This window comes from Arachis hypogaea, chromosome 5, assembly GCF_003086295.3.
Source record: "Arachis hypogaea cultivar Tifrunner chromosome 5, arahy.Tifrunner.gnm2.J5K5, whole genome shotgun sequence".
Taxonomy (NCBI): domain Eukaryota; kingdom Viridiplantae; phylum Streptophyta; class Magnoliopsida; order Fabales; family Fabaceae; genus Arachis; species Arachis hypogaea.
Window position 1 is genome coordinate 60106352 of NC_092040.1, and position 21722 is coordinate 60128073.

At 35.8% G+C, this 21722-nt stretch overlaps 2 protein-coding genes across 3 annotated transcripts; both read right to left on the reverse strand.

Moving 5' to 3' along the window:
- Positions 1 to 202: 202 nt before the first annotated feature.
- LOC112801618 (PHD finger protein MALE STERILITY 1) lies at positions 203 to 6703 on the reverse strand. The gene is made up of 3 exons (XM_025844444.3): positions 6409 to 6703; positions 2576 to 2891; positions 203 to 1706 (listed from the first exon to the last, which is right to left on the reverse strand). The coding sequence occupies exons 1-3, from the start codon at positions 6701 to 6703 to the stop codon at positions 203 to 205; spliced, it is 2115 nt and encodes a 704-aa protein (XP_025700229.1).
- A 1174-nt stretch (positions 6704 to 7877) lies between these two features.
- Positions 7878 to 14212, reverse strand: LOC112801619 (probable apyrase 6). Of its 2 annotated transcripts, XM_025844446.3 has the most exons (9): positions 13063 to 14212; positions 11358 to 11470; positions 11084 to 11191; positions 10725 to 10779; positions 10039 to 10230; positions 9802 to 9899; positions 9380 to 9576; positions 8927 to 9057; positions 7878 to 8850 (listed from the first exon to the last, which is right to left on the reverse strand). In XM_025844446.3, exons 1-9 carry the CDS (start codon positions 13730 to 13732, stop codon positions 8831 to 8833), a joined length of 1584 nt encoding a protein of 527 aa, XP_025700231.1. In that variant the 5' UTR covers positions 13733 to 14212; the 3' UTR covers positions 7878 to 8830. The 2 variants fall into 2 exon arrangements, with proteins under 2 accessions (XP_025700231.1, XP_025700230.1); XM_025844445.3 differs by having other exon boundaries at positions 7878 to 9057.
- Positions 14213 to 21722: the final 7510 nt, after the last annotated feature.

Consider the following 21722-nt stretch of genomic DNA (forward strand, 5'->3'; position numbering starts at 1 on the left):
AAAAGAACAGATATTAGAATTCGTTGTGTTAAATGTCGAAGGCATTCTTGGACCTAAAGCGGCATAACAATCTACAAATAAAAGAAATAAGATTCATTCATTCATAGAATAAAGAACAAGAGAAAATGATGAGCAAATAATAATAAACATCAACAAAAGAAACATTAAATATTGATTACATTAGAGTATATATATTTTTATATTATGGCAATGAAGGGAACATAACAATTTCTTGCTCACACCTTTTGCAAAGAAAAATGTGAGGAATTTCTTCATCATTAGGAATTCGAACACACCTTGTATGCTGCCAAGTTTCACAAATATCACAACACACCAACCTCTCTCCATCATCTTCTTTTGTTCCACAAGTGCACTCCACAATCCCATTCTTTGGATCATTCTCACACATTTGGCCAATCATCATGTTGTTATTCATCATTCCAATTATTTCACCAATCCAACCCTCTAACACTATTTTCCCACCCATCACTTCAATTAACCCCAAAACCATATCTTTCCCATTATTACTAATAATATTATTGGCACTAAAATTCCCAATTGATTCTACCACAAATCCCCTTAGTCCCCAATAAATTTCCCTAAAATTCCTCTCAACTTCTAACTTCAATTCATTGATTGTAGCATTGCTTCCCAAAGTGATGCACTCATAGGGTGGCATAGCCTTACTCAAGAACTCCTCATCAATGCATGAATTGTTCCGCAACAAAATTGTGCAATAAAGGTTCAGTTTTCCGTCCGAGCCTAACTCAACTCCAAAAGTCGGAACCTCGCCAGAGTAGTCTTTGACGAGAAACTTGGTGTCGAGAATTATCCTAGCCGCCAACGGTATGGCTGAGAGAAACTCCAACCCCATCATTGGTTTAGGGTCAATTAGGATGTACTTATACAAATAAAGCATGTCCTTCATAAGTTGAGCCCTTGAAATCTTGTACTTATCCTTAATTTTATTATTATTGTTACTATTACTATTATTGATGGCCAAACTACCTTCATTGCAATTATGGTAAACATGATTGGAAATGTCTTCTAAGCAATACTCCAAAACTTTGGTAACAGGATTTAAGCTCCTACGTACCAAGTAGTTCCCAACAACATGATTCCCTAGTGACTTTAGCACAAAATCCAATAAACCAGTGTCACCAATGTAAGCACGTGCGGCATCCCTAACTTCTTGTCTTGAAATCCATCTAAACTCTGTTCTCTTCAATGCCTCAACAATTACCCTTGTTGCCATTTCAATCCTCTTAGGTGACCAACGGCAATTATTATTGGACTCAACCAATGCACTGGCACTAGTACTACTAGTGTTGTTGTAGGAACAACTATAATTATTGTTACCAATAACTCGAGTCTCCCGCGGGAGGCGCGACTTTAGCTCGAGCATGTAGCGAAATAAGTCGCCGAGTGTGACTAGCGATTGGCCGGACAGGGTTTGGTAGCGTGAGAAAATGACGGGCACTTCGTGGTGGTTGAAATTATTTGCGCCAATGTGGTGTATCAGCAAGTAGAGTGGCATGCTCCTTATTGCTTCTATGGCTTTTTGGTACATGGATTGTGTCACACCAAAGGAACCTCTACCAAATTTGTAGCCCCAACGACCGAACCATGGCTCACTATATGCTATTCCATTTATAAGTCTAAGTTCCATGCCTCTTTTCTGTGAAGTGTCATTCAAACTCACTTTCCTATATCATGTAATTAAAAGTACCAAAATTAGTTAAGTATGTCCCTCGTTAATCATTATATTTAAAAAGTGTAGTGGGATCTTTGCATGTCAATTTCTTTGCTCACGAATTGATTTGCATAAAAAATATTGTGAGAAAATATAATTATATATTTATCCATTTTTTAAATTAAAATTTAATTTAATTTTAATACATTCACAATATATATAAAATATTTTATGCATTTATTTTTGTAAATGATTATTTATATAATTAATTAAAAATAACTATTTTTATTAAAATAGAATTACGTATTAAATGTACATGTAAAACTATTTTATATTAATAGTACTTTGAAACTAAATGGATTAAAGTTATCGAAAATTTTATTAATGATAAAAAGAAGTTTTTAATAAAAAGGAAGGTGCATAGAATAATACACTTATGATTTCTCAATTGTTAAATTTGGGGTCAATATTCTTGAGATACGGAACATTTGGCATGAGAAAGTTAGGTTGCTTAGTTATGCTTCTTAACTTTCATTGTTCAATATTATTATACGAGAAAATGATATGTTGCAAAGAAGGTTTAACACACAAGTGATTGAAACTTAATATTTTTCTTTCTTCTATATTTGGTAATTAGGTAAGTAGTTGTAATCGTTTCACCACAATGCTAACATATAGAAAACTACAAATAAAACGTTTCCATGCAAAGAATGCAAAATATCAAAAGAACGCGTAATTAGGTCTCTGGCTGAATTCATTTACATACTATTTTTTCAGTCAAAATAATTCCCTCACTTTCAATTTTTTTTTTTTTATATTTTTAAAATGAAGGACTTGAGAACTGAATCAACGTTAATACATTTTAAAAATGAATGAACTAACCTTGCTTGCAATCCAATGCACAAACGATTCCAAAAGTCCATGATCTGGTTGCCAGCCAAATTGGAACCGGTTTCCAAGCCATTGACACATAGCAAATGGCCGAATCCATTAGAGTGAAAAACACCATGCATCATATGGCCCTGTAATTCTATTAATTTGGACTTACCATTATTATTACTGTTGTTGTTGTTGTTGTTGTTGTTGATTGTGGCAATAGCATCACAGCACCCTTCACAACTCGAGCATGTAGCCAATGCCTCCTTCGAGGGTAATACGAAATGATACTTCTTGTTGCAAATGAAATGGTGGCCCCATCCTATGTCAAAATCCCAATCAAATTCGACCGATTTTAATTCAGAAAAATTACAGGAAATTAACTTTTAGTTAGTTACTATTATCTATTCTTTTTTTTTAATTTTAGGAGTTCATTTTTTTATAAGTTTAAGGTTTAGGATTATAATTTAGATTTTAAAATTAAGAATTTATAGGTTGGAATTTAAAATTTAAGATAAATAAAATAGTTTTTATAAAACTAAGCGATGTTAGCCCAAAAAAGTCAGCTCTTTATCATTATCTTTCAATAAATTTAAGGTCATGAGCAAAGTACATATCATGCATACATACCATAAACATATATGCTATTATGCTAAGGCACTGTTTGGTAGATGGATACTTGGATACAACATAAAACACAGAAAGAATATGTGATCTTTTTTTTTCACTTTTTGTCTTGAGATTCAATATATTTTGTTTAATTTGTCTCTAATTCTAAATATATTTTTATGGCTTTTTATCTTTATCTTTATCTCTTTTGAAATTATATACAAGGTAAAAATTATGTATAATATTCAAAATAAATGCAAATCAACGTCATATATTAGATTTCTCACAACTCGTTTTTATTTGTCTATGTTACTTTAATCCTCTCTAGACCCTCTTTTATAAGAAGTTAATGTTATATTCATAATATACTACTGACTATTAAGTTTCATATTTCACAAAACAACCATGTTATTGTTAAGGTGTACATCAAAACCAATTACTAAAGTAGAATACACATTAGAATACAAAATACATATTTAAAAATGAATTAAATTACATATGTATTTATATACAAATACATTTTAATGTGTTAATAGCAATTTTGTTTACAAAATATAAAGGTATCAAGTTTAACATTACCTAACTATTAAAAAATATTAATGTGTCACTTTGTAAATAAAGAAAAGATTCAAGAATATTATTTTCACATCAAAATTAGCTACCATGAATTTATATATAGATATGATCCGTCACCTTATAACTCAGTCTTTATTATGCATTATGAGTTATAACTCGGCGTTAACTATCATTCATTCTTTTACTTGTAACTGACACCTTCATTACCGACTTAATGACCATCATTTCTATCTTAATGACCAAACGGTCATAACATCAATTTTATTCATCAATTCTATGCCTATAAAAGAAATCTTTTATATCTAATCTCAGAGGGTAACATGATAAGTTCTATATCATGTAATACATTCTATATTCATAGAATTATTATATACCTCTTAAACACTTACTGACTTGAGCGTCGGAGTGTCTTTTGCAGGTACTCACCCCCTTGTTCTCTCCTTGCCGACGTATAACTCATCCCGACGAGAAGCTTGGAGACATTCATCGACGGACGAGCTATACACCGGCCAAACTCAGCAAGAACAATTGGCGCCGTCTGTGGGGACGAGTAAAATCATTCCCACTCCCCTTAGATTCATAAAACTTGATTTACATTCAAATTTTTGAACCAATCTCAATAATCTTGTTTAAGATTTTTAATACCTCTTATCAAATTTTAATCTATCGTAACTTTTTATAAAGTATATACTTTATACATTCAAATTGCTTCATTTTTACATATCATAATATTCCAGATCTCATAATCGATTAATGAACCAATCCGAGAATAAACTCGGCTTTCAATCAATCCGAAAAAAAAAACTCGGTTTTCAATCAATTCGAGCACAAATTCACTTATCAAATTTGCTTATTTTTTTCAAAGTTTTCTATTTACACAAGTAAAATTATATATTTTATTCAACATACTTTTACATTTATATTTTGAGTAACTAATACTTACTGATTTATTAGTTATATTCAAACCTCAATATATGTTCTATACAATAATGACATATAATAACCATGTCAATTGCATTTTTATTTCATTATGTATTATATTCTATTGCTTAATAATTTCATTTATACAATTAAATGACAATAATGATGAGTTTAAATCTTAAAATTGGATTCTATCAAAAAATTAATTATATATCAATTGTATATAACTGTTACACTATTCACTTTATGCTATTAAATTTTATGTTACTATTTGTTTAATGTAAAAAATTAAACAGGCAATTTATTATTATTGCACGAAGAATATCCCTCGTCATACTGTAACTACTAGAAACATTATACTAAATGTATAATTCAATAACTGTTATCTTATTGCTTTATTATCAAATTAAAGCATGTCCTACAAAACAAAATTCAGATATTCACATTTGGCATGTATGACATTCATATATCAACTTTCAAGGTATATATATATTTTTTTACTTTGAACTATTTTACTTTTACAATATATATTATTCAATATATGTTGCGACTTTATACCTATTCATTTTCTCAATTTATCTTATTCATGTCAAACCTTCACTATAAATTGTAAATATTCAATAACTAATTGCTTTGAGCGAGAAATTTATCAATAAGTTGTTGTGGGCTGGAAAAATTTCCAAGACAATTAACCATTATATCCTCGGATCATGCAATCGATTCCGTCAATGGATATCTACCTCTGAACTTTTCGGTTCATATACAATCAAATGCTAAAATTGTTCTTAAGCGAAAAAGTATCCCCCACACAACTATCTTGATTGAACGACTCTTATCACTCAATTATTTTTTGAATAAGTGCCGACATAATAACCCGACTAAGCTTGGGGGCTCACCATATCATTATTTACTCATCTTTTAATCGAGTTATAACTCATTTTATTTTCTAAGCTTAGCCTGGATCATATGATCGGCGGACAAAGCTTGGGGGCTGTGATCCGTCACCTTATAACTCAGTCTTTATTATGCATTATGAGTTATAACTCGGCGTTAACTATCATTCATTCTTTTGCTTGTAACTGACACCTTCATTACCGACTTAATGACCATCATTTCTATCTTAATGACCAAACGGTCATAACATCAATTTTATTCATCAATTCTATGCCTATAAAAGAAATCTTTTATATCTAATCTCAGAGGGTAACATGATAAGTTCTATATCATGTAATACATTCTATATTCATAGAATTATTATATACCTCTTAAACACTTACTGACTTGAGCGTCGGAGTGTCTTTTGCAGGTACTCACCCCCTTGTTCTCTCCTTGCCGACGTATAACTCATCCCGACGAGAAGCTTGGAGACATTCATCGACGGACGAGCTATACACCGGCCAAACTCAGCAAGAACAAGATACATGTATAATTTAATTTATTTTTAGTATGTATTTTATATTTTAATGTATATTTTATATTAGTGGCCAATTTTAATGTACATCTAACATTATTGAAAAAGATTATCCTAAGTTTCAACGATAAAAACCGAGTCTCATCAAATTTATTCAAGATAAACTCTAAGTAATGCTACATTCGTAACTACATTAGATAAATAAATAGAAAAAAAACACACACACACACATGACCATGTCACTGTTACTACTATTGGTTATTGTTTTTAATTAACCTGGAATGGATAATAATGTAAGAACAAATTAAATATGTAACATTACCAACATATTGACAATGCTTGCAGTGGCGATTCAAAGAAGCTTCAATTGGTTCTTCAATCACAAACAAGAAAATATGCAAAGGAGGGTGGTGATGAACTTCAAGCTGAAAAGACCACATTGGCATTCCCATTCCCAAGTTACTCTCCGAATTCGCATATTCAAGAAGTGCATTCACATTCTCACGAAATGGACCAGTAAACATAACTGGGTAACCCGGTTCGCCGAAGTTCTTGAACCTGAAAACCCTCCCACATCTCTTCCTTTTCTTGTTCCCAATCACATCAACATTTAACATTTTGCTACACTACTTAATTTATGTGCCCAAAAAAATCAAGAACAAAAAGTTGTAGTATGTGTTGATTCTAGACTTTAGCGTAGGGAAAATCTTATATACTATATAGTGTCACACACTCACACACTTAGTGCTTCCAAATAAAATTGCAAGTGTTAATAGAGAGTTGCACTTTGCTTGTGTAGCTTTCTATTTGCATGATAGATTACAAAAATGGGTTTCTTTGAAAATTTATCGCACTAACCTACGAAATGGTTGGTGTTTTGAAGTAAATTATATGTACCATGCATTTATAGCCTCTATCCTTTCCCTTCAAATTCTATGCTCAATTAAGAGTTAGTTGATTCCTTTCTTGTAGGCCTTGTGACAAATGCAACATTTCTTGCCTAACTACCGTTTTGGAGCTTATTTTTGTTAAATTGAACTAGCATTTCATCCATAAGAATTCTGGTTCATGCGTGTGGTGATACTGTTAAATTTCACACTAGTGTTATTAATATACCCATCTATTGCTTGCTACTAATGACACGTTTACTGTTTACAATGAGAAATTTTATGATGGACTAGATTTAAAATAAGAAATTAGACTGTTTGATATACAGTTTTACTTATAAAATTAATGAATACTTACATGTTTTTATAGAATGAACTAACTTTTGGTCTCTCAAGATATACATGACATCATTTCCTATTGAATTTGCGATATCAATATTTTTTTTTTAATATGACAACAGTTTTGCCAGTAGAAAGTTTTGTCTTGGTTTAATATTTAAAAATCTTTTTTCACGTCAGTTTAGACTCTAAAACAGTAAGGGTCTAACATAATGCCATAGAAAAGTTTTTTCAATGATTCTTAACCGTTGATCTTAATTATATATTATATATATTTTTTATAATTAAGATCATCGGTTAAAAATTACTAAAACACCAATATATATTGATACACTTAAAATTTTCCAATGCCATATGCATCTCTTTGGAGCTAAACTAATACATTGGTGACTGATTTTAGTCACTAATTTTAGTGTATAAATAGTATTTTTCTTGATTGAAATTGAACTAATTTTACGTGTATCTTTTAAAAGCTAAATTAATGTCAAATTGACATAGACCAATTTGACATTAGCTTTTTCATAGGCGAAAAAACTATTATTTTTCTAAGATAAAAATAGAAAGATTAACAGAACGAGAGATCAGTTACTGGATTCTCTAATGCCAAATTTTTGTACAAGTTTTACAAGTAGAGCATGGTTGGCATTACAACCAATGGGAAGCAATACCAAAGCATTTATTATTTGACAACAATAATAAGAGGAATTTTGCTCTCCATTACACTCGAGTGCACTCTCCCTAAGTTATATTTCATAGAATAAAAGCATTCATTGGATATCGCATATTACTTTGACATGCCATTCATGCTATCAATCCCAGACTGTACGAGTTTGTTGTTTTTGCATCATGTGAAGCATCGATTGGCTGCTTCACACAACAAACTCTGGTACAAACAAATAACTGATCTAACTATGAGATTTTGCAAAGTATTAAAGAATGTCTATGACGTGAGTTTATATTTATATTATCTTCTAAATAAGTTGCAACGTATCCACAATCAGCTTCTGCAAAATTAGGTTCCCTGGAAGGGATGGACAGAGCTTTTTGCTGTACATGCAGTAGCAGTTTGCTAACTTCAATTCAGTAGATTTTTTAGGCTGCTGAGTTTGGTACAAAGACCATATCCATAACAAGACATTTTCTGTGGAGGGATGCAGCATCCATTGCCTACCCCGAATTCATTCATTCCCTAGGCTGGCCCGACCACTACCGCTCTCTGACATAAACGGCATAACAGTATCAGTTTCTTGATTCATTCATTCCACTAAATACACAATGGAATGTCATCACTAATGTAACACTAGTCTCTCTCCACTATGCTGCATCCAAATCCAAAATCCAAAATCCAATGATGTACAATCTCAGTCTCACTCAAAGTGAGTCGTGATATGGCCACAAGGTGATAAAATGTCACTCCACATATGCCAACCAGAAGCATGGATCTGGTCTACTATATTATGTATTATCTACCAACTCGCGTAATTATATATCTCCCTTTTTCTAGATCGTAAATTGTCTTCAACTGAGGTTTCCTCCACCTGGATATTGACCAAGCTGTTAACAGCAGTATTATAAAAATTCCAATTACTGAGAGGAGAGTAGGTGATTCATCACTGAAAATGGTGGCAGCACCCCAGCTATGATTGTTCTGTACGTCCGCATCAGTGGCAGTGGTGGTTTGGAGAATAAAAGCTCCCAAAGCCCAATCAAGGGGAATATCTCCAACCTTATTAGCAACCTTGATCCTGGCCAGCATTCATTCAAGTCAATGAAATGCAATCAATTGAAACAGACAGATTAAAAATAAGAGGTAATAAGCACAAGAGAAAATGTAAGCACACAAACATGAACCCAGAAAAGATAGCTACCAACCGAAGCCATGAAATTATTGGCACACAGCTAAAATACAGAATAACAATGGCACATGGCACAGGGTGCAGCCAATAATTCCTCTTTAATTTACATATAAATCTGAATGCATCACATGGAACCAACAATAAAAAATAAAAATAAAAGTAAAAATAAAAGGAAAAAGAAAGGGAAAGAAAAGGAAGGAAGCAGGAATACCTTTCATCATTCAAAGCAATGCCAAGACTGTCATGAAGCATAGCAACAATGTATGCTGAAGAGAAGCAATATCGAAGTAAATCTTCCTCATCATGGGAAATGTATTTTTTCTTTAGCCTTAACCAATCCTCCCCACAGTAATTTTGCCCAGCACTCATCAATTCGGACAGATATGCCTTTGACCCCAATCCAAAAAACTAACACACAAGCAAAGAGTCAGATTGAGAAGGGTGTATCAATTATCAAGAATAGCGCAAGGTAGAGTTAAAGCATGGTGCATGACATCAGTCTAAGAATGGAGTTAGTACAGTACATTACTATCTTCTCAATTGCCTCCATTTTAGACAATAACGAAAAACTACAATTACTGCTGGACATTGCAAAAGGAAGCATTACATCGTGACTATCAATCATAAGAGAACCTTTGAGGTGTGAAAGAAATTTTCTGTGGCCAAGAATCTCCCTTGAAGGTGAGGTATGAAATTTGATCCTAAGTCACAATGCTGATGGGTACACTTATCTGAATAAATAGAAAAGATGAAATAACTACCACTAACACAAAGCAAAACAGTAATAAACCCTGAAGCAAAACAGTAAAGTATCTCATTTTATAAAGGGAATCTAACCTAATAATAAAAATTTGTAAAGAAAAATGTTACCTTTTCCTCTTTGTAATAGCATCAATGCTGCAGATCTGCACTCTGAAAAGTTCCCTTTCGTTTGAACAGTTGGCTGATATTGGCTTTGATCACTCCCTGAGCTAGGAGAGAACTTCCATGACTCAACATTATGCAAGTACCCAGTAGGTGTACAAGGATCTATTCGCAACCCCTCCTGAAGAGATTGAGAAGCTGCACTGAGGAGAATAAAGAATCAATTCAAACCCTTCTAAAAAAGAAAGGAAGTTAGCTGTTCTGCTGCATGCCATCAATAACAGTGTTGAACTTTGTACATATGATAAATTAGAGAAAGAAAGTTAGGGTTGGCAAACTGAATATCTTAGATAAGATTTTTTTTTTTTTTTTTTTTTTTTTTGCATTCATCAACATAGGAAACATATGCTGGTATGAACTTTGACTTGGTGCTAAATCATTACAACTTCCTTGAGAGAACTAAAATATTCACAACACTTAAATAAGAAAAACTATTTCTGAGTGTAGTTCAGTGGCAAACCAAGGTGATTAATACATGTTAGCTTCAGTTGCACACCAAAACAAGATAATAGTAAACTTTCAAAGATCACAGAAGTAAGATTTTGTGCAGCACGTTAATAGCATGAGTATGGTAATTAAGTTCAACAATTCAAGACAGAAATCCGTCCAATGATGCAGCTCGTGTAAATTACCCATGTTAAAATCTTTTGATACAAGTGCTTCTCTCCATGAGTCATGAGCAACATTCTGCAAATTGAATTAACATTAAAAGAATTAATAGTCTCAAACATTGTTATAATTCTATATCTAAAAAGCATGACCCTTCATAGAGAATGACATTAAAAAATAAAATTAAAAAAAAAAGATAACCAAAACTATTCGAACTTTTACATTCTCTGGAAAAAATGGAACAACATAATAAATTTATCATTAATTAACTTTTTTTCCTCCCCAATACATCATTAGTAGTGAACTGAGGCAAAAAGAACAACAGATACAGACATGCCACTATATCTTAAACCCCAACCCAAAAGAGAGAAAAAAAGGTTACCAGGCCATAATGTAGAAAGCTGTGGCTGTAAAGATTGTAAGTGGTGTTCCCAAATTTAACAATGTGTGAGGACCCAGATTGTGTCAGTTCTCTAGATACAAAGGTCACCTGAAACAAGTGTAAAAAAGAAACCCATATATCATGGTTCCCAACAATATGAACCTACCAAGAAAGGATGACCTTGTATTATACAATTATATGGTATATATACATAATTTGGATAAAAGAATATCAAATGTTTTAACGTGAAGAGTCAGGGACAGAGAAGCTGTACCTGAGCAGATGCCCCACCAAGTTCAATAATCCCAGTTGTATCCAAGGGATCACCTCCAAGAGTGCCAAGTGCATAATTAGCAACAACCCAAGCATAGATTCCTTCATCAGAGCCTATGTATCCAAAATAGAATAAGTAAAAAAAAAAACCCAACAATCAAATACAGCAACTAGTTCAAAGTAAATAACTAAGAAGCATTGCATTCATATTACAATACTGGAAACATATGGGAACTGATTGACTATACTCATCTCATGCACCCTAAAAGAAAACAGCTAATCCAGTGACTAAAGCTCCAAGTCTGACATTTGAAATTTTCTGAATCCCCCTCTCATCTAACGTTTTATCAACTTGACAAACAGTGCATTTTATGCTTCCCTCAGATGTACGATAAAGCTTCAAATGGCTTGCCAATAGACATCATGTATGATAAAACATAATGTTTTCATTTGATCTATGTAATTAAATCACCTAGTAAAGAAAACATTACTTCTTGTTACACATAATCAAAGGAAATTGGTTGTGGTAACAATTTGGATATTTAACTATTTTTTTAAGTCCCTTAAGACATATTCTGTAGTATTTACAAAACAAAGACCATTTAAACTGCGTTTGTTTATAGGCACGAGACACTGAGACGGACCAGACACACAAAATTGTGTTTGGCAGATGAGACATGCACAGAGACATTGTGTCCAAAGATCCTGAATTAGTGTATTTTGTGTCTATCTACAGGAAGGACATAGAGACACTAACTAACAAGAGACACAACTTATCTTTTATTTTTTTTCGTTATTCTTGTTAATTTTTCATAGTTATTTTTTTATTATTATATTTTTCTTCCCAAATTTTTTTAATGAAAAAAACTAAGAATAAATTGGACTTTCATAATTTGTTCTAGTTTATCACCAAACAAAATACAAGAACTCTAATTTTTGTGTCTCTATCCTTTATGTCTAGTTCTCCATGTCTTATCTTATCCTGTTCTCAGAATCAAACACAGCCTTAAGGAACACAATTAACTCACAATTAATCCTTTCCCCTCATCCCATGATGAAGCTTTGTTTCATTATTTTAATTTTTCCCAAAATTTCAAATAAAACAGAAAACGTGAATTGATAGCCTGATAAGCACTGAGTTCCTATCAATTCACTAGTCTAACATAACTTGCCTTTAGATCTTTCCGAAATTTTTTTCTAATTACAAGAAAAATCCTGAGTAACTATTTTTTGGGCGTTAATTTTCTCTTTTAACTAGATTTCTATATTCGTCCAAATCACAAGTATCCAGAATCAAACTAATCTGATTCAAACTGAGTCAGCTTCTATTCACTAAAAAAACTGAGTCAGCTTCCATAATGCTAGTTTTATTCTTTTCACTTGTTATATTACTCGAACTTGGGGACCTTACTCAAGGCATACACAAAACCCCGTGCACTGAAAACTGTTTCCACTTTTCTACTACTGCATTTCAGCTTTTCTCACCACCATAAAAAATGATTTATAAGAGAACAAAATCAAACTAACCGCCAAAAACTTTGGGAAGCTTCACGAACGGAAATTGTTAATAATACTCATAACAAAGACAAGAATTTTTCCATAATCATAAACATCTCATTCCATTGATCAAGAATACACACTGAGTAAACTTAAAAGTTACCATTTTGATTCAAAAAGGAAAAAAAAGGGAAAGAGTGCAGAAGAACCTGTTATGACAGAGGCCCAATCGTCCCTAAACTTGAAACCGGAGCTACGGAGGACCCTCCTACAAGCCTCCAATATCCTCCCTTGGGCCTCAGGGCCCAACAACCTCATCCCAGCGGTGGCCATGAGCCTAATCTCGGTGTGGGCCCACTTCTCCCTGGGAACCTTCCCCTTCCCGAACTCCACAAGTTCCGAAACGGACCTCCCTGCACCTTCTGGATCCTTCGCGAACGACGACAACCCAGGGTTCACCCTCATCGACCCCAAATCCAACAACTCCCTCTCCTTAATACCACCGCCGCCGCCACTACGCAACACGTGGATCCGCGTACCCGTGCTCCCACCGTCTAGGATTATACCATAGCGCACCCGTTGGTGGGAAGAGGAATAAGAAGATGATGGTGATGATTTTGAGGAAATGATTTTGTAGGTAAGGAGCAAGAGGAGGGTTAAAAGGAGGGTTGCGATGCAGGCGAATCGTGATTTTGAGGTGGTGGTTGTGGAGGGTTTGGGGATGTGGCGCGGGAAGAGGCTGGGGCGGCTGGGGGAGGAGGTTGTGGTGGTGGTTGCGGAACGGAGCTGGAGCTTCATTGCCGGATCCATCATCTTTTTGCTGTTATTGTCGCTGTTGGAATTTGAGGCGACCCGATTTCGTGCATTCGATCGTCGCATCAAAGTTGGAGAGGAAAGGGAATCATGTGAGAATTGGAGATGGTTCGACGGAGGTCGGAGAGGTAGTTGGCGGCGGCGATCGGAATTTGGACCGGAGAGAGGAGAGTGATTTGGGAAGGGAGTAGGAATGGGTTGGGTTGGGTTGGGTTGGCCCTCTCTCTGTCTCAGATTCTCAGAGCTGATGCTTTTCTCTCTCTTGGAACAGGGAGAGGAGAGAGAGAAGGACAGAGAGAGAGAGGGCTAGGTTGGGTTTTAGGTTTTGTGATTTGAACGCCTTTCTGTCAATGGCAATGGATTTCCAAGTTTCCAAATCTATTCGCTATTCGGGAACTCAACGGCAAATTCGATTCGTTTGGTTCGGATTTTCGTTTTGTAGGCTTGCTTCGGATCCGAGCCTCAACTTCCGGGACTCGGTTCCTTTCCCACTTTCAAAAGTCAAAATTCTTTCCTCGCTCGGCCAGAGACGAATAAGACATCAACGTCCAAAAGGAAACAAATAATAATAATAAAGAGCAACGTATTTTAAAATTTAAATTGGATTTTTTTCTTTTATAAATTAAAAAAATAATTAAAATATTAATTAGAAATGCTATTCTTCTTAGCAGTTGAAGAAGTGAATGGCCATTTTCTTTTATTCTTTGGAAATAATAAACCATTTAAATTTATAAAATAAAAAAAAATCCATTTCAAATTAATTAAACCATCAAAACTCGGCTAAACTCTCATTTTCTTTCTTTAAAATAACTCGCATTTTCTTTGTTTGAAATAAAACAACTCTCATTTTCAATCTTATATAGAGAATAATGTTGATTTTGATATAACATATAATGCTTGCACATATTACTGTCTGAAACCTAATATCTGCTATCAAAAGAACTTTAGGAAAAACAAATTATTATTTAACAAATTTTAGTTATTAATTGTCTATAACAAAAAAATCTCTCATTTTTTCAGGCAGAATTGTATTGAATTCTAAAATTTGGATTTTGAAATAAATTAAATAAAATTATAAAATTAAATTGAATTTTGGTACTTAAAATAGTTATTAAATGAACTAAAATTTTATAATAAACACATTTATTTTTTATTAATATAACATTATTGTTCTGAGGGTTATCTGAAACATTGATTTGGTCCTGAACGTGAAGTCCAGATCCCTTTTGTGTGGCAGCGTCCGACTTGATGTGCTGAGATGCCGCCTATCTGAGTTCCTCGTGAGGAGGTGAGGGAGTGGTACCTGCAAAAAACTCTGATGCTTAGGTTAGCAAGGCTTTTAAGCAGGTTTTTAGTAGATTGGAACGTGCCCTATATCTGGGGGCTCCAGTGTATTTATAGTAGAGTAGATAACCACCTTTGTTGGAGTAGTTCTATCTTTTTTATAGATAAATGTTCCCTTTATCTTGGGAGTTTGTTGGGATCTACCTTCTAGATGAGATAGAGTTGGTTGGAGAGACTTTATGGAAACAGTTACGCCAGGCAGAGCTGGGCCTCTATGTCATTGTCCGACCTCTTTCAAGAGGTCGGATCTATCAATAAGTCCACCTTTATTGGTGGGTCTTTTGTTAGACCTGGCTTTTATTTGTTGGCCCAGGGTATGAACAGTTCTCCTGCTTGAGTCCGTTCCTTTTATAGGTCGGGCCCAAGCAATCTGTGGCTTCTGCTATGGATGTCGGGTTTTGACCTTGTCGGTATTACCCAACTTCTTTTGAATTTTTGAACGTTGGGGAAGCTTTAATGACCGTCGTATTATGCGCAGCAGTTTTCTCTTGGGGATTTGCGCGCTTTAAAGAGGAGTAAAATAGTCGTTTCTGATTTATTGTTCCTTATAAAGGGGACTTTTCGGCTCTTCTTCTTCTTTTTATTTGTTTCTAAAAAGTTGTTTTGCTTTCTTTTTCACCAAAGTACTCTCTCTGTCATTTCGCCCATTTCTATTTCCTCGAGATTTCTCAATCTTGGCGCCTTAGAGGGTTATCTATTTTTTCGGTGTAAAGAGGATTGTTCCTGCTCTGTTATTTTTTAGACGCACTCTTCCTCTCTTTTTTACAATCTTCTTTGAGGTTGGTTTCTTTTTCCTTTTCCCTCAAGCTCTCCTTTCTGATTGTGTGCGACTTGCTTTGCTACTGGTTTTGGTTTAGCTATCTTTGCATTTTTCTTTTTTGTTGTTTTGGAGGAGGCTTTGCGGGCCATATTGAGGGGAGAAAACGTTTGCTGTCAAAGATTTGAAAGAGCTTCTTCTTTTCTTGAAAGAGCTTCTTCTTTTCTTGAAAGAATCGTTGCATTTTATCTGTATTATTGGTGGACGAAATTGTGATTGCCCTCTTTGTATTTGCATGAGATTTATTTAATGGCTCTTTGGCATATGTGATCACAACTACGTTCAACTTAACCAGCAAGTGTACTGGGTCATCCAAGTAATACCTTACGTGAGTAAGGGTCGATCCCACAGAGATTGTTGGTATGAAGCAAGCTATGGTTACCTTGTAAATCTCAGTTAGGCAGATTAAATTGGTTTATGATGAGTTCGAAAACTAATAAATAAATAGAAAATAAAAAGGGATAGAAATACTTATGTAAAACAATAGTGGGAATTTCAGATAAGCGTATGGAGATGCTGTGCTCCTCTTGAATCTCTACTTTCTTATTACATTCATCCAATCCTTCCTACTCCTTTCCATGGCAAGCTGTATGTAGGGCATCGCCGTTGTCAATGGCTACATCCCATCCTCTCAATGAAAATGTTCTTATGCTCTATCACAGCACGGCTAATCATCTGTCGGTTCTCAATCAGGTTGGAATAGAATCCCTTGATTCTTTTGCGCTTGTCATCACGCCCAGCCTTCAGGAGTTTGAAGCTCATCACAGTCATTCAATCCCAGAATCCTACTCGGAATACCATAGACAAGGTTTAGACTTTCCGGATCCTCATGAATGCCGCCATCTATCTAACTTATACCACGAAGATTCTGTTGGGGAATCTAAGAGATATGCGCCCTGCCTAAAGTAGAACGGAAGTGGTTGTCAATCACGCGCGTTCATAGGTGAGAATGATGATGAGTGTCACGGATCATCACATTCATCAAAGTTAAGTATAACGTATATCTTGGAATAAGGATAGAAAAGAATTGAATAGAAAGTAATAGTAATTGTATTGAAACTTGAGGTACAACAGAGCTCCACACCCTTAATATATGGTGTGCAGAAACTCCACTGTTGAAAATACATAAGTAAAAGGTTCAGGCAAGGCCAGATGGGCAGCCCCCTGAGTGACCAAGAGACCGAATAGTCAAAAGATTAAACTGTCAAAAGATGTCTAATACAATAGTAACTTATCCTATTTATACTAGACTAGCTACTAGGGTTTACATGAGTAAGTATTTGATGCATAAATTCACTTCCGGGGCCCACTTGGTGTATGTTTGGGCTGAGCTTGATCTATCCACGAGCTGAGGCTTTTCTTGGAGTTGAACTCCAAGTTCTAACGTGTTTTGGGCGTTCAACTCCGGATCATGACGTTTTTCTGGCGTTTAACTCCAGACAGCAGCATGTACTTGGCGTTCAACGCCAAGTTACATCGTCAATTTCCGAATAAAGTATGGACTATTATATATTGCTGGAAAGCTCTGGATGTCTACTTTCCAACGCCGTTGAGAGCGCGCCAATTGAAGTTCTGTAGCTCCAGAAAATCCATTTCGAGTTCAGGGAGATCAGATTCCAACAGCATCAGCAGTCCTTTTGTCAGCCTTTTTCAGAGTTTTGCTCAAATCCCTCAATTTCAGTCAGAAATTACCTGAAATCACAGAAAAACACACAAACTCATAGTAAAGCCCAGAAATGTGAATTTAACATAAAAACTAATGAAAACATCCCTAAAAGTAGCTTGAACTTACTAAAAACTACCTAAAAACAATGCCAAAAAGCGTATAAATTATCCGCTCATCACAACACCAAACTTAAATTGTTGCTTGTCCCCAAGCAACTGAAAATCAATTAGGATAAAAAGAAGAGAATATACTATAAATTTCAGAATATCAAGGAATATTAATTCTAATTAGATGAGCGGGACTTGTAGCTTTTTGCTTCTGAACAGTTTTGGCATCTCACTTTTTCCTTTGAAGTTTAGAATGATTGGCTTCTCTAGGAACTTAGAATTTTGGATAGTGTTATTGACTTTCCTAGTTAAGCATGTTGATTCTTGAACACAGCTACTTATGAGTCTTGGCCGTGGCCCTAAGCATTTTGTTTTCCAGTATTACCACCGGATACATAAATGCCACAGACACATGACTGGGTGAACCTTTTCAGATTGTGACTCAGCTTTGCTAGAGTCCCCAGTTAGAGGTGTCCAGAGCTCTTAAGCACACTCTTTTTGCTATGAATCACGACTTTAACCACTCAGTCTCAAGCTTTTCACTTGGACCTTCATGACACAAGCACATGGTTAGGGACAGCTTGATTTAGCCGATTAGGCCTGGATTTTATTTCCTTGGGCCCTCCTATCCATTGATGCTCAAAGCCTTGGATCCTATTTACCCTTGCCTTTTGGTTTTAAGGGCTATTGGCTTTTTCTACTTGCTTTTTCTTTCTTTCTTTCTATTTATTTTTTTTTTGCCAAATTTTTTTTTCGCAAGCTTTCTTTTTCACTGCTTTTTCTTGCTTCAAGAATCAATTTCATGATTTTTCAGATCATCAATAACATTTCTCTTTGTTCATCATTCTTTCAAGATCCAACAATTTTAACATTCATAAACAACAAGATCAAAAATATGCACTGTTCAAGCATTCATTCAGAAAATAAAAAGTATTGTCACCACATCAATATAATTAAATTAAATTCAATGATAAATTCGAAATTCATGTACTTCTTGTTCTTTTGAATTAAAACATTTTTCATTTAAGAGAGGTGAAGGATTAATGGATTTTATTCATAGCTTTAAGACATGGTTACTACATACTAATGATCATGAAATAAAGACACAAAACATAGATAAACACAACATTAAAAACCGAAAAACAGAAAGAAATAAGAACAAGGAATGAATCCACCTTTAGTGGCGTCTTCTTCTTGAAGGACCAACAATGTCCTTAAGCTCTTCTATGTCCCTTCCTTGCCTTTGTTGCTCCTCCCTCATTGCTCTTTGATCTTCTCTTATTTCATGGAGAATGATGGAGTGCTCATGATGTTCCACCCTTAATTGTTCCACATTGTGGCTCAAATCTTCTAAGGAGGTGTTGAGTTGCTCCCAATAGTTGTTGGGAGGAAAGTGCATCCCTTGAGGCATCTCAGGAATTTCTTGATGATGAGCTTCCTCATGCATCTCTTGAGAACCGTGAGGGATCTCTCTTGCTTGCTCCATCCTCTTCTTGGTGATGGGCTTATCCTCTTCAATGGGGATGTCTCCCTCTATGATAACTCCAGCTGAGTAACATAGATGGCAAATAAGGTGAGGAAAAGCTAGCCTTGCCATGGTGGAGGACTTGTCGGCTATTTTGTAGATTTCATTGGAGATGACCTCATGAACTTCTACTTCCTTTCCAATCATGATGCTATGAATCATGATGGTCCGATCCACAGTAACTTCAGATCGGTTGCTAGTAGGAATGATGGAGCGTTGAATGAACTCCAACCATCCTCTAGCCACAGGCTTGAGGTCCAGTCTTCTTAGTTGAACTGGCTTGCCTTTGGAGTCTCTTTTCCATTGAGCTCCTTCCACACATATGTCCGTAAGGACTTGGTCCAACCTTTGATTAAAGTTGACCCTTCTAGTGTAGGGGCGTTCATCTCCTTGCATCATGGGCAAGTGAAACGCCAACCTCACATTTTCCGGACTAAAATCTAAGTATTTCCCCCGAACCATTGTGAGATAATTCTTTGGATTCGGGTTCATACTTTGATCATGGTTCCTAGTGATCCATGCATTGGCATAGAACTCTTTAACCATTAAGATTCCGACTTGTTGCATGGGGTTGGTTAGGACTTCCCAACCTCTTCTTCGGATCTCATGTCGGATCTCCGGATACTCATTCTTCTTGAGCTTGAAAGGGACCTCAGGGATCACCTTCTACTTTGCCACAACATCATAGAAGTGGTCTTGATGGCTCTTGGAGATGAATCTTTCCAACTCCCATGACTCAGAGGTGGAAGCTTTTGTCTTCCCTTTTCCTTTTCTAGAGGATTCTCCGGCCTTAGGTGCCATTGATGGTAGTGGAAAACAAAAAAGATTGTGCTTTGACCACACCAAACTTAAAATATTGCTCGTCCTCGAGCAATAGAAGAAAGAAGAGAAGAAGAAGAAGAAGAAAATATGGTAGAGAGGGAGAGATGTAGGTTCGGCCAAGGTGAAGAAGAAGGGGTTGTGTTGTGTGAAAATGAAGTAGAATGGAAGGGTATATATAGGGAGAGGGGGTAGTGTTTGTTCGGCCATTTAGGGTGGGAATGGGTGGGAAAATGGTTTTGAATTTTTGGAAGGTAGGTGGGGTTTATGAGGAAGAGTGGATGGATGTGAGTGGTGAAGGGGGTGATTGGGAAGAGGAATTGAGGTGATTGGTGAAGAGTGTTGGAAAGTGTGACATGGGGAATACAAATCACAAAAATAGGATTAGGAGGTAAGGTGGGAATATAGTAGGTGGGGATCCTGTGGGGTCTACAGATCCTGAGGTGTCAAAGAATTCCATCCCTGCACCAAATAGGCATGTAAAATGCCTTTGCACACCATTCTGGCGTTTAAACGCCGTGTGGTGCACATTCTGGGCGTTCAACACCCATGTAAAGCATGTTTTTGGCGTCGAACGCCAGTTTCATGCTTGTTGCTGGCGTTCAGCGCCAGCTTTTCCTCTTAGGCACATTCCTGGCGTTCAGCGCCAGAATGTTGCTTGTTTCTGGCGTTCAGCGCCAGAATGATGCTCTGTTCTGGCGTTGAACGCCGGCCAGATGCATCTTACTAGCGTTGAACGCCAGCCTGTGCGTCCTCCAGGGTGTGAATTTTTTTCTGCTGTTTTTGCTTCTGTTTTTAATTTTTATGATTTTTTTCGTGACTCCACATGATCATGTACCTAATAAAACACAAAATAACAATAAAATAAAAATTAGATAAATAAAATTGGGTTGCCTCCCAACAAGCGCTTCTTTAATGTCAATAGCTTGACAGTGGCTCTCATGGAGGCACAAAGGTGATCAGGTCAATGTTGTATAGTCCCAACACCAAACTTAGAGTTTGGATATGGGATCTTAACACCAAACTTAGAGTTTGGTTGTGGCCTCACAACACCAAACTTAGAGTTTGACTGTGGGGGCTCTCCTTGACTCTGAACTAAGAGAAGCTCTTCATGCTTACTCTCTTTTGTCACAGAGGGATGGCCTTGTGCCTTAAACACAAGGTAGTCCCCATTCAATTGAAGGACTAATTCACCTCTGTTGACATCTATCACAGCTCCTGCTGTGGCTAGGAAAGATCTTCCAAGGATGATGCATTCATCCTCTTCCTTCCTAGTGTCTAAGATTATGAAATCAGCAGGGATGTAAAGGCCTTCAACCTTTACAAGCACGTCCTCCACTATTCCATAAGCTTGTATCAATGACTTGTCTGCCAATTGTAATGAGAACAAGGCAGGTTGTACCTCAATGATCCCCAGCTTCTCCATTACAGAGAGTGGCATAAGATTTATCCCTGACCCCAGATCACATAGAGCTTTTTCAAAGGTCATGGTGCCTATGGTACAAGGTATTAAGAACTTGCCAGGATCTTGTTTCTTTTGAGGTAGAGTTTGCTGAATCCAGGTATCTAGGTCATTAATGAGCAAGGGAGGTTCACTTTCCCAAGTCTCATTACCAAACAACTTGGCATTCAGCTTCATGATAGCTCCTAAGTATTGAGCAACTTGCTCTCCAGTCACATCTTCATCCTCTTCAGAGGAAGAATAGTCTTCAGAGCTCATGAATGGCAGAAGGAGATTTAATGGAATCTCTATGGTCTCTATATGAGCCTCAGATTCC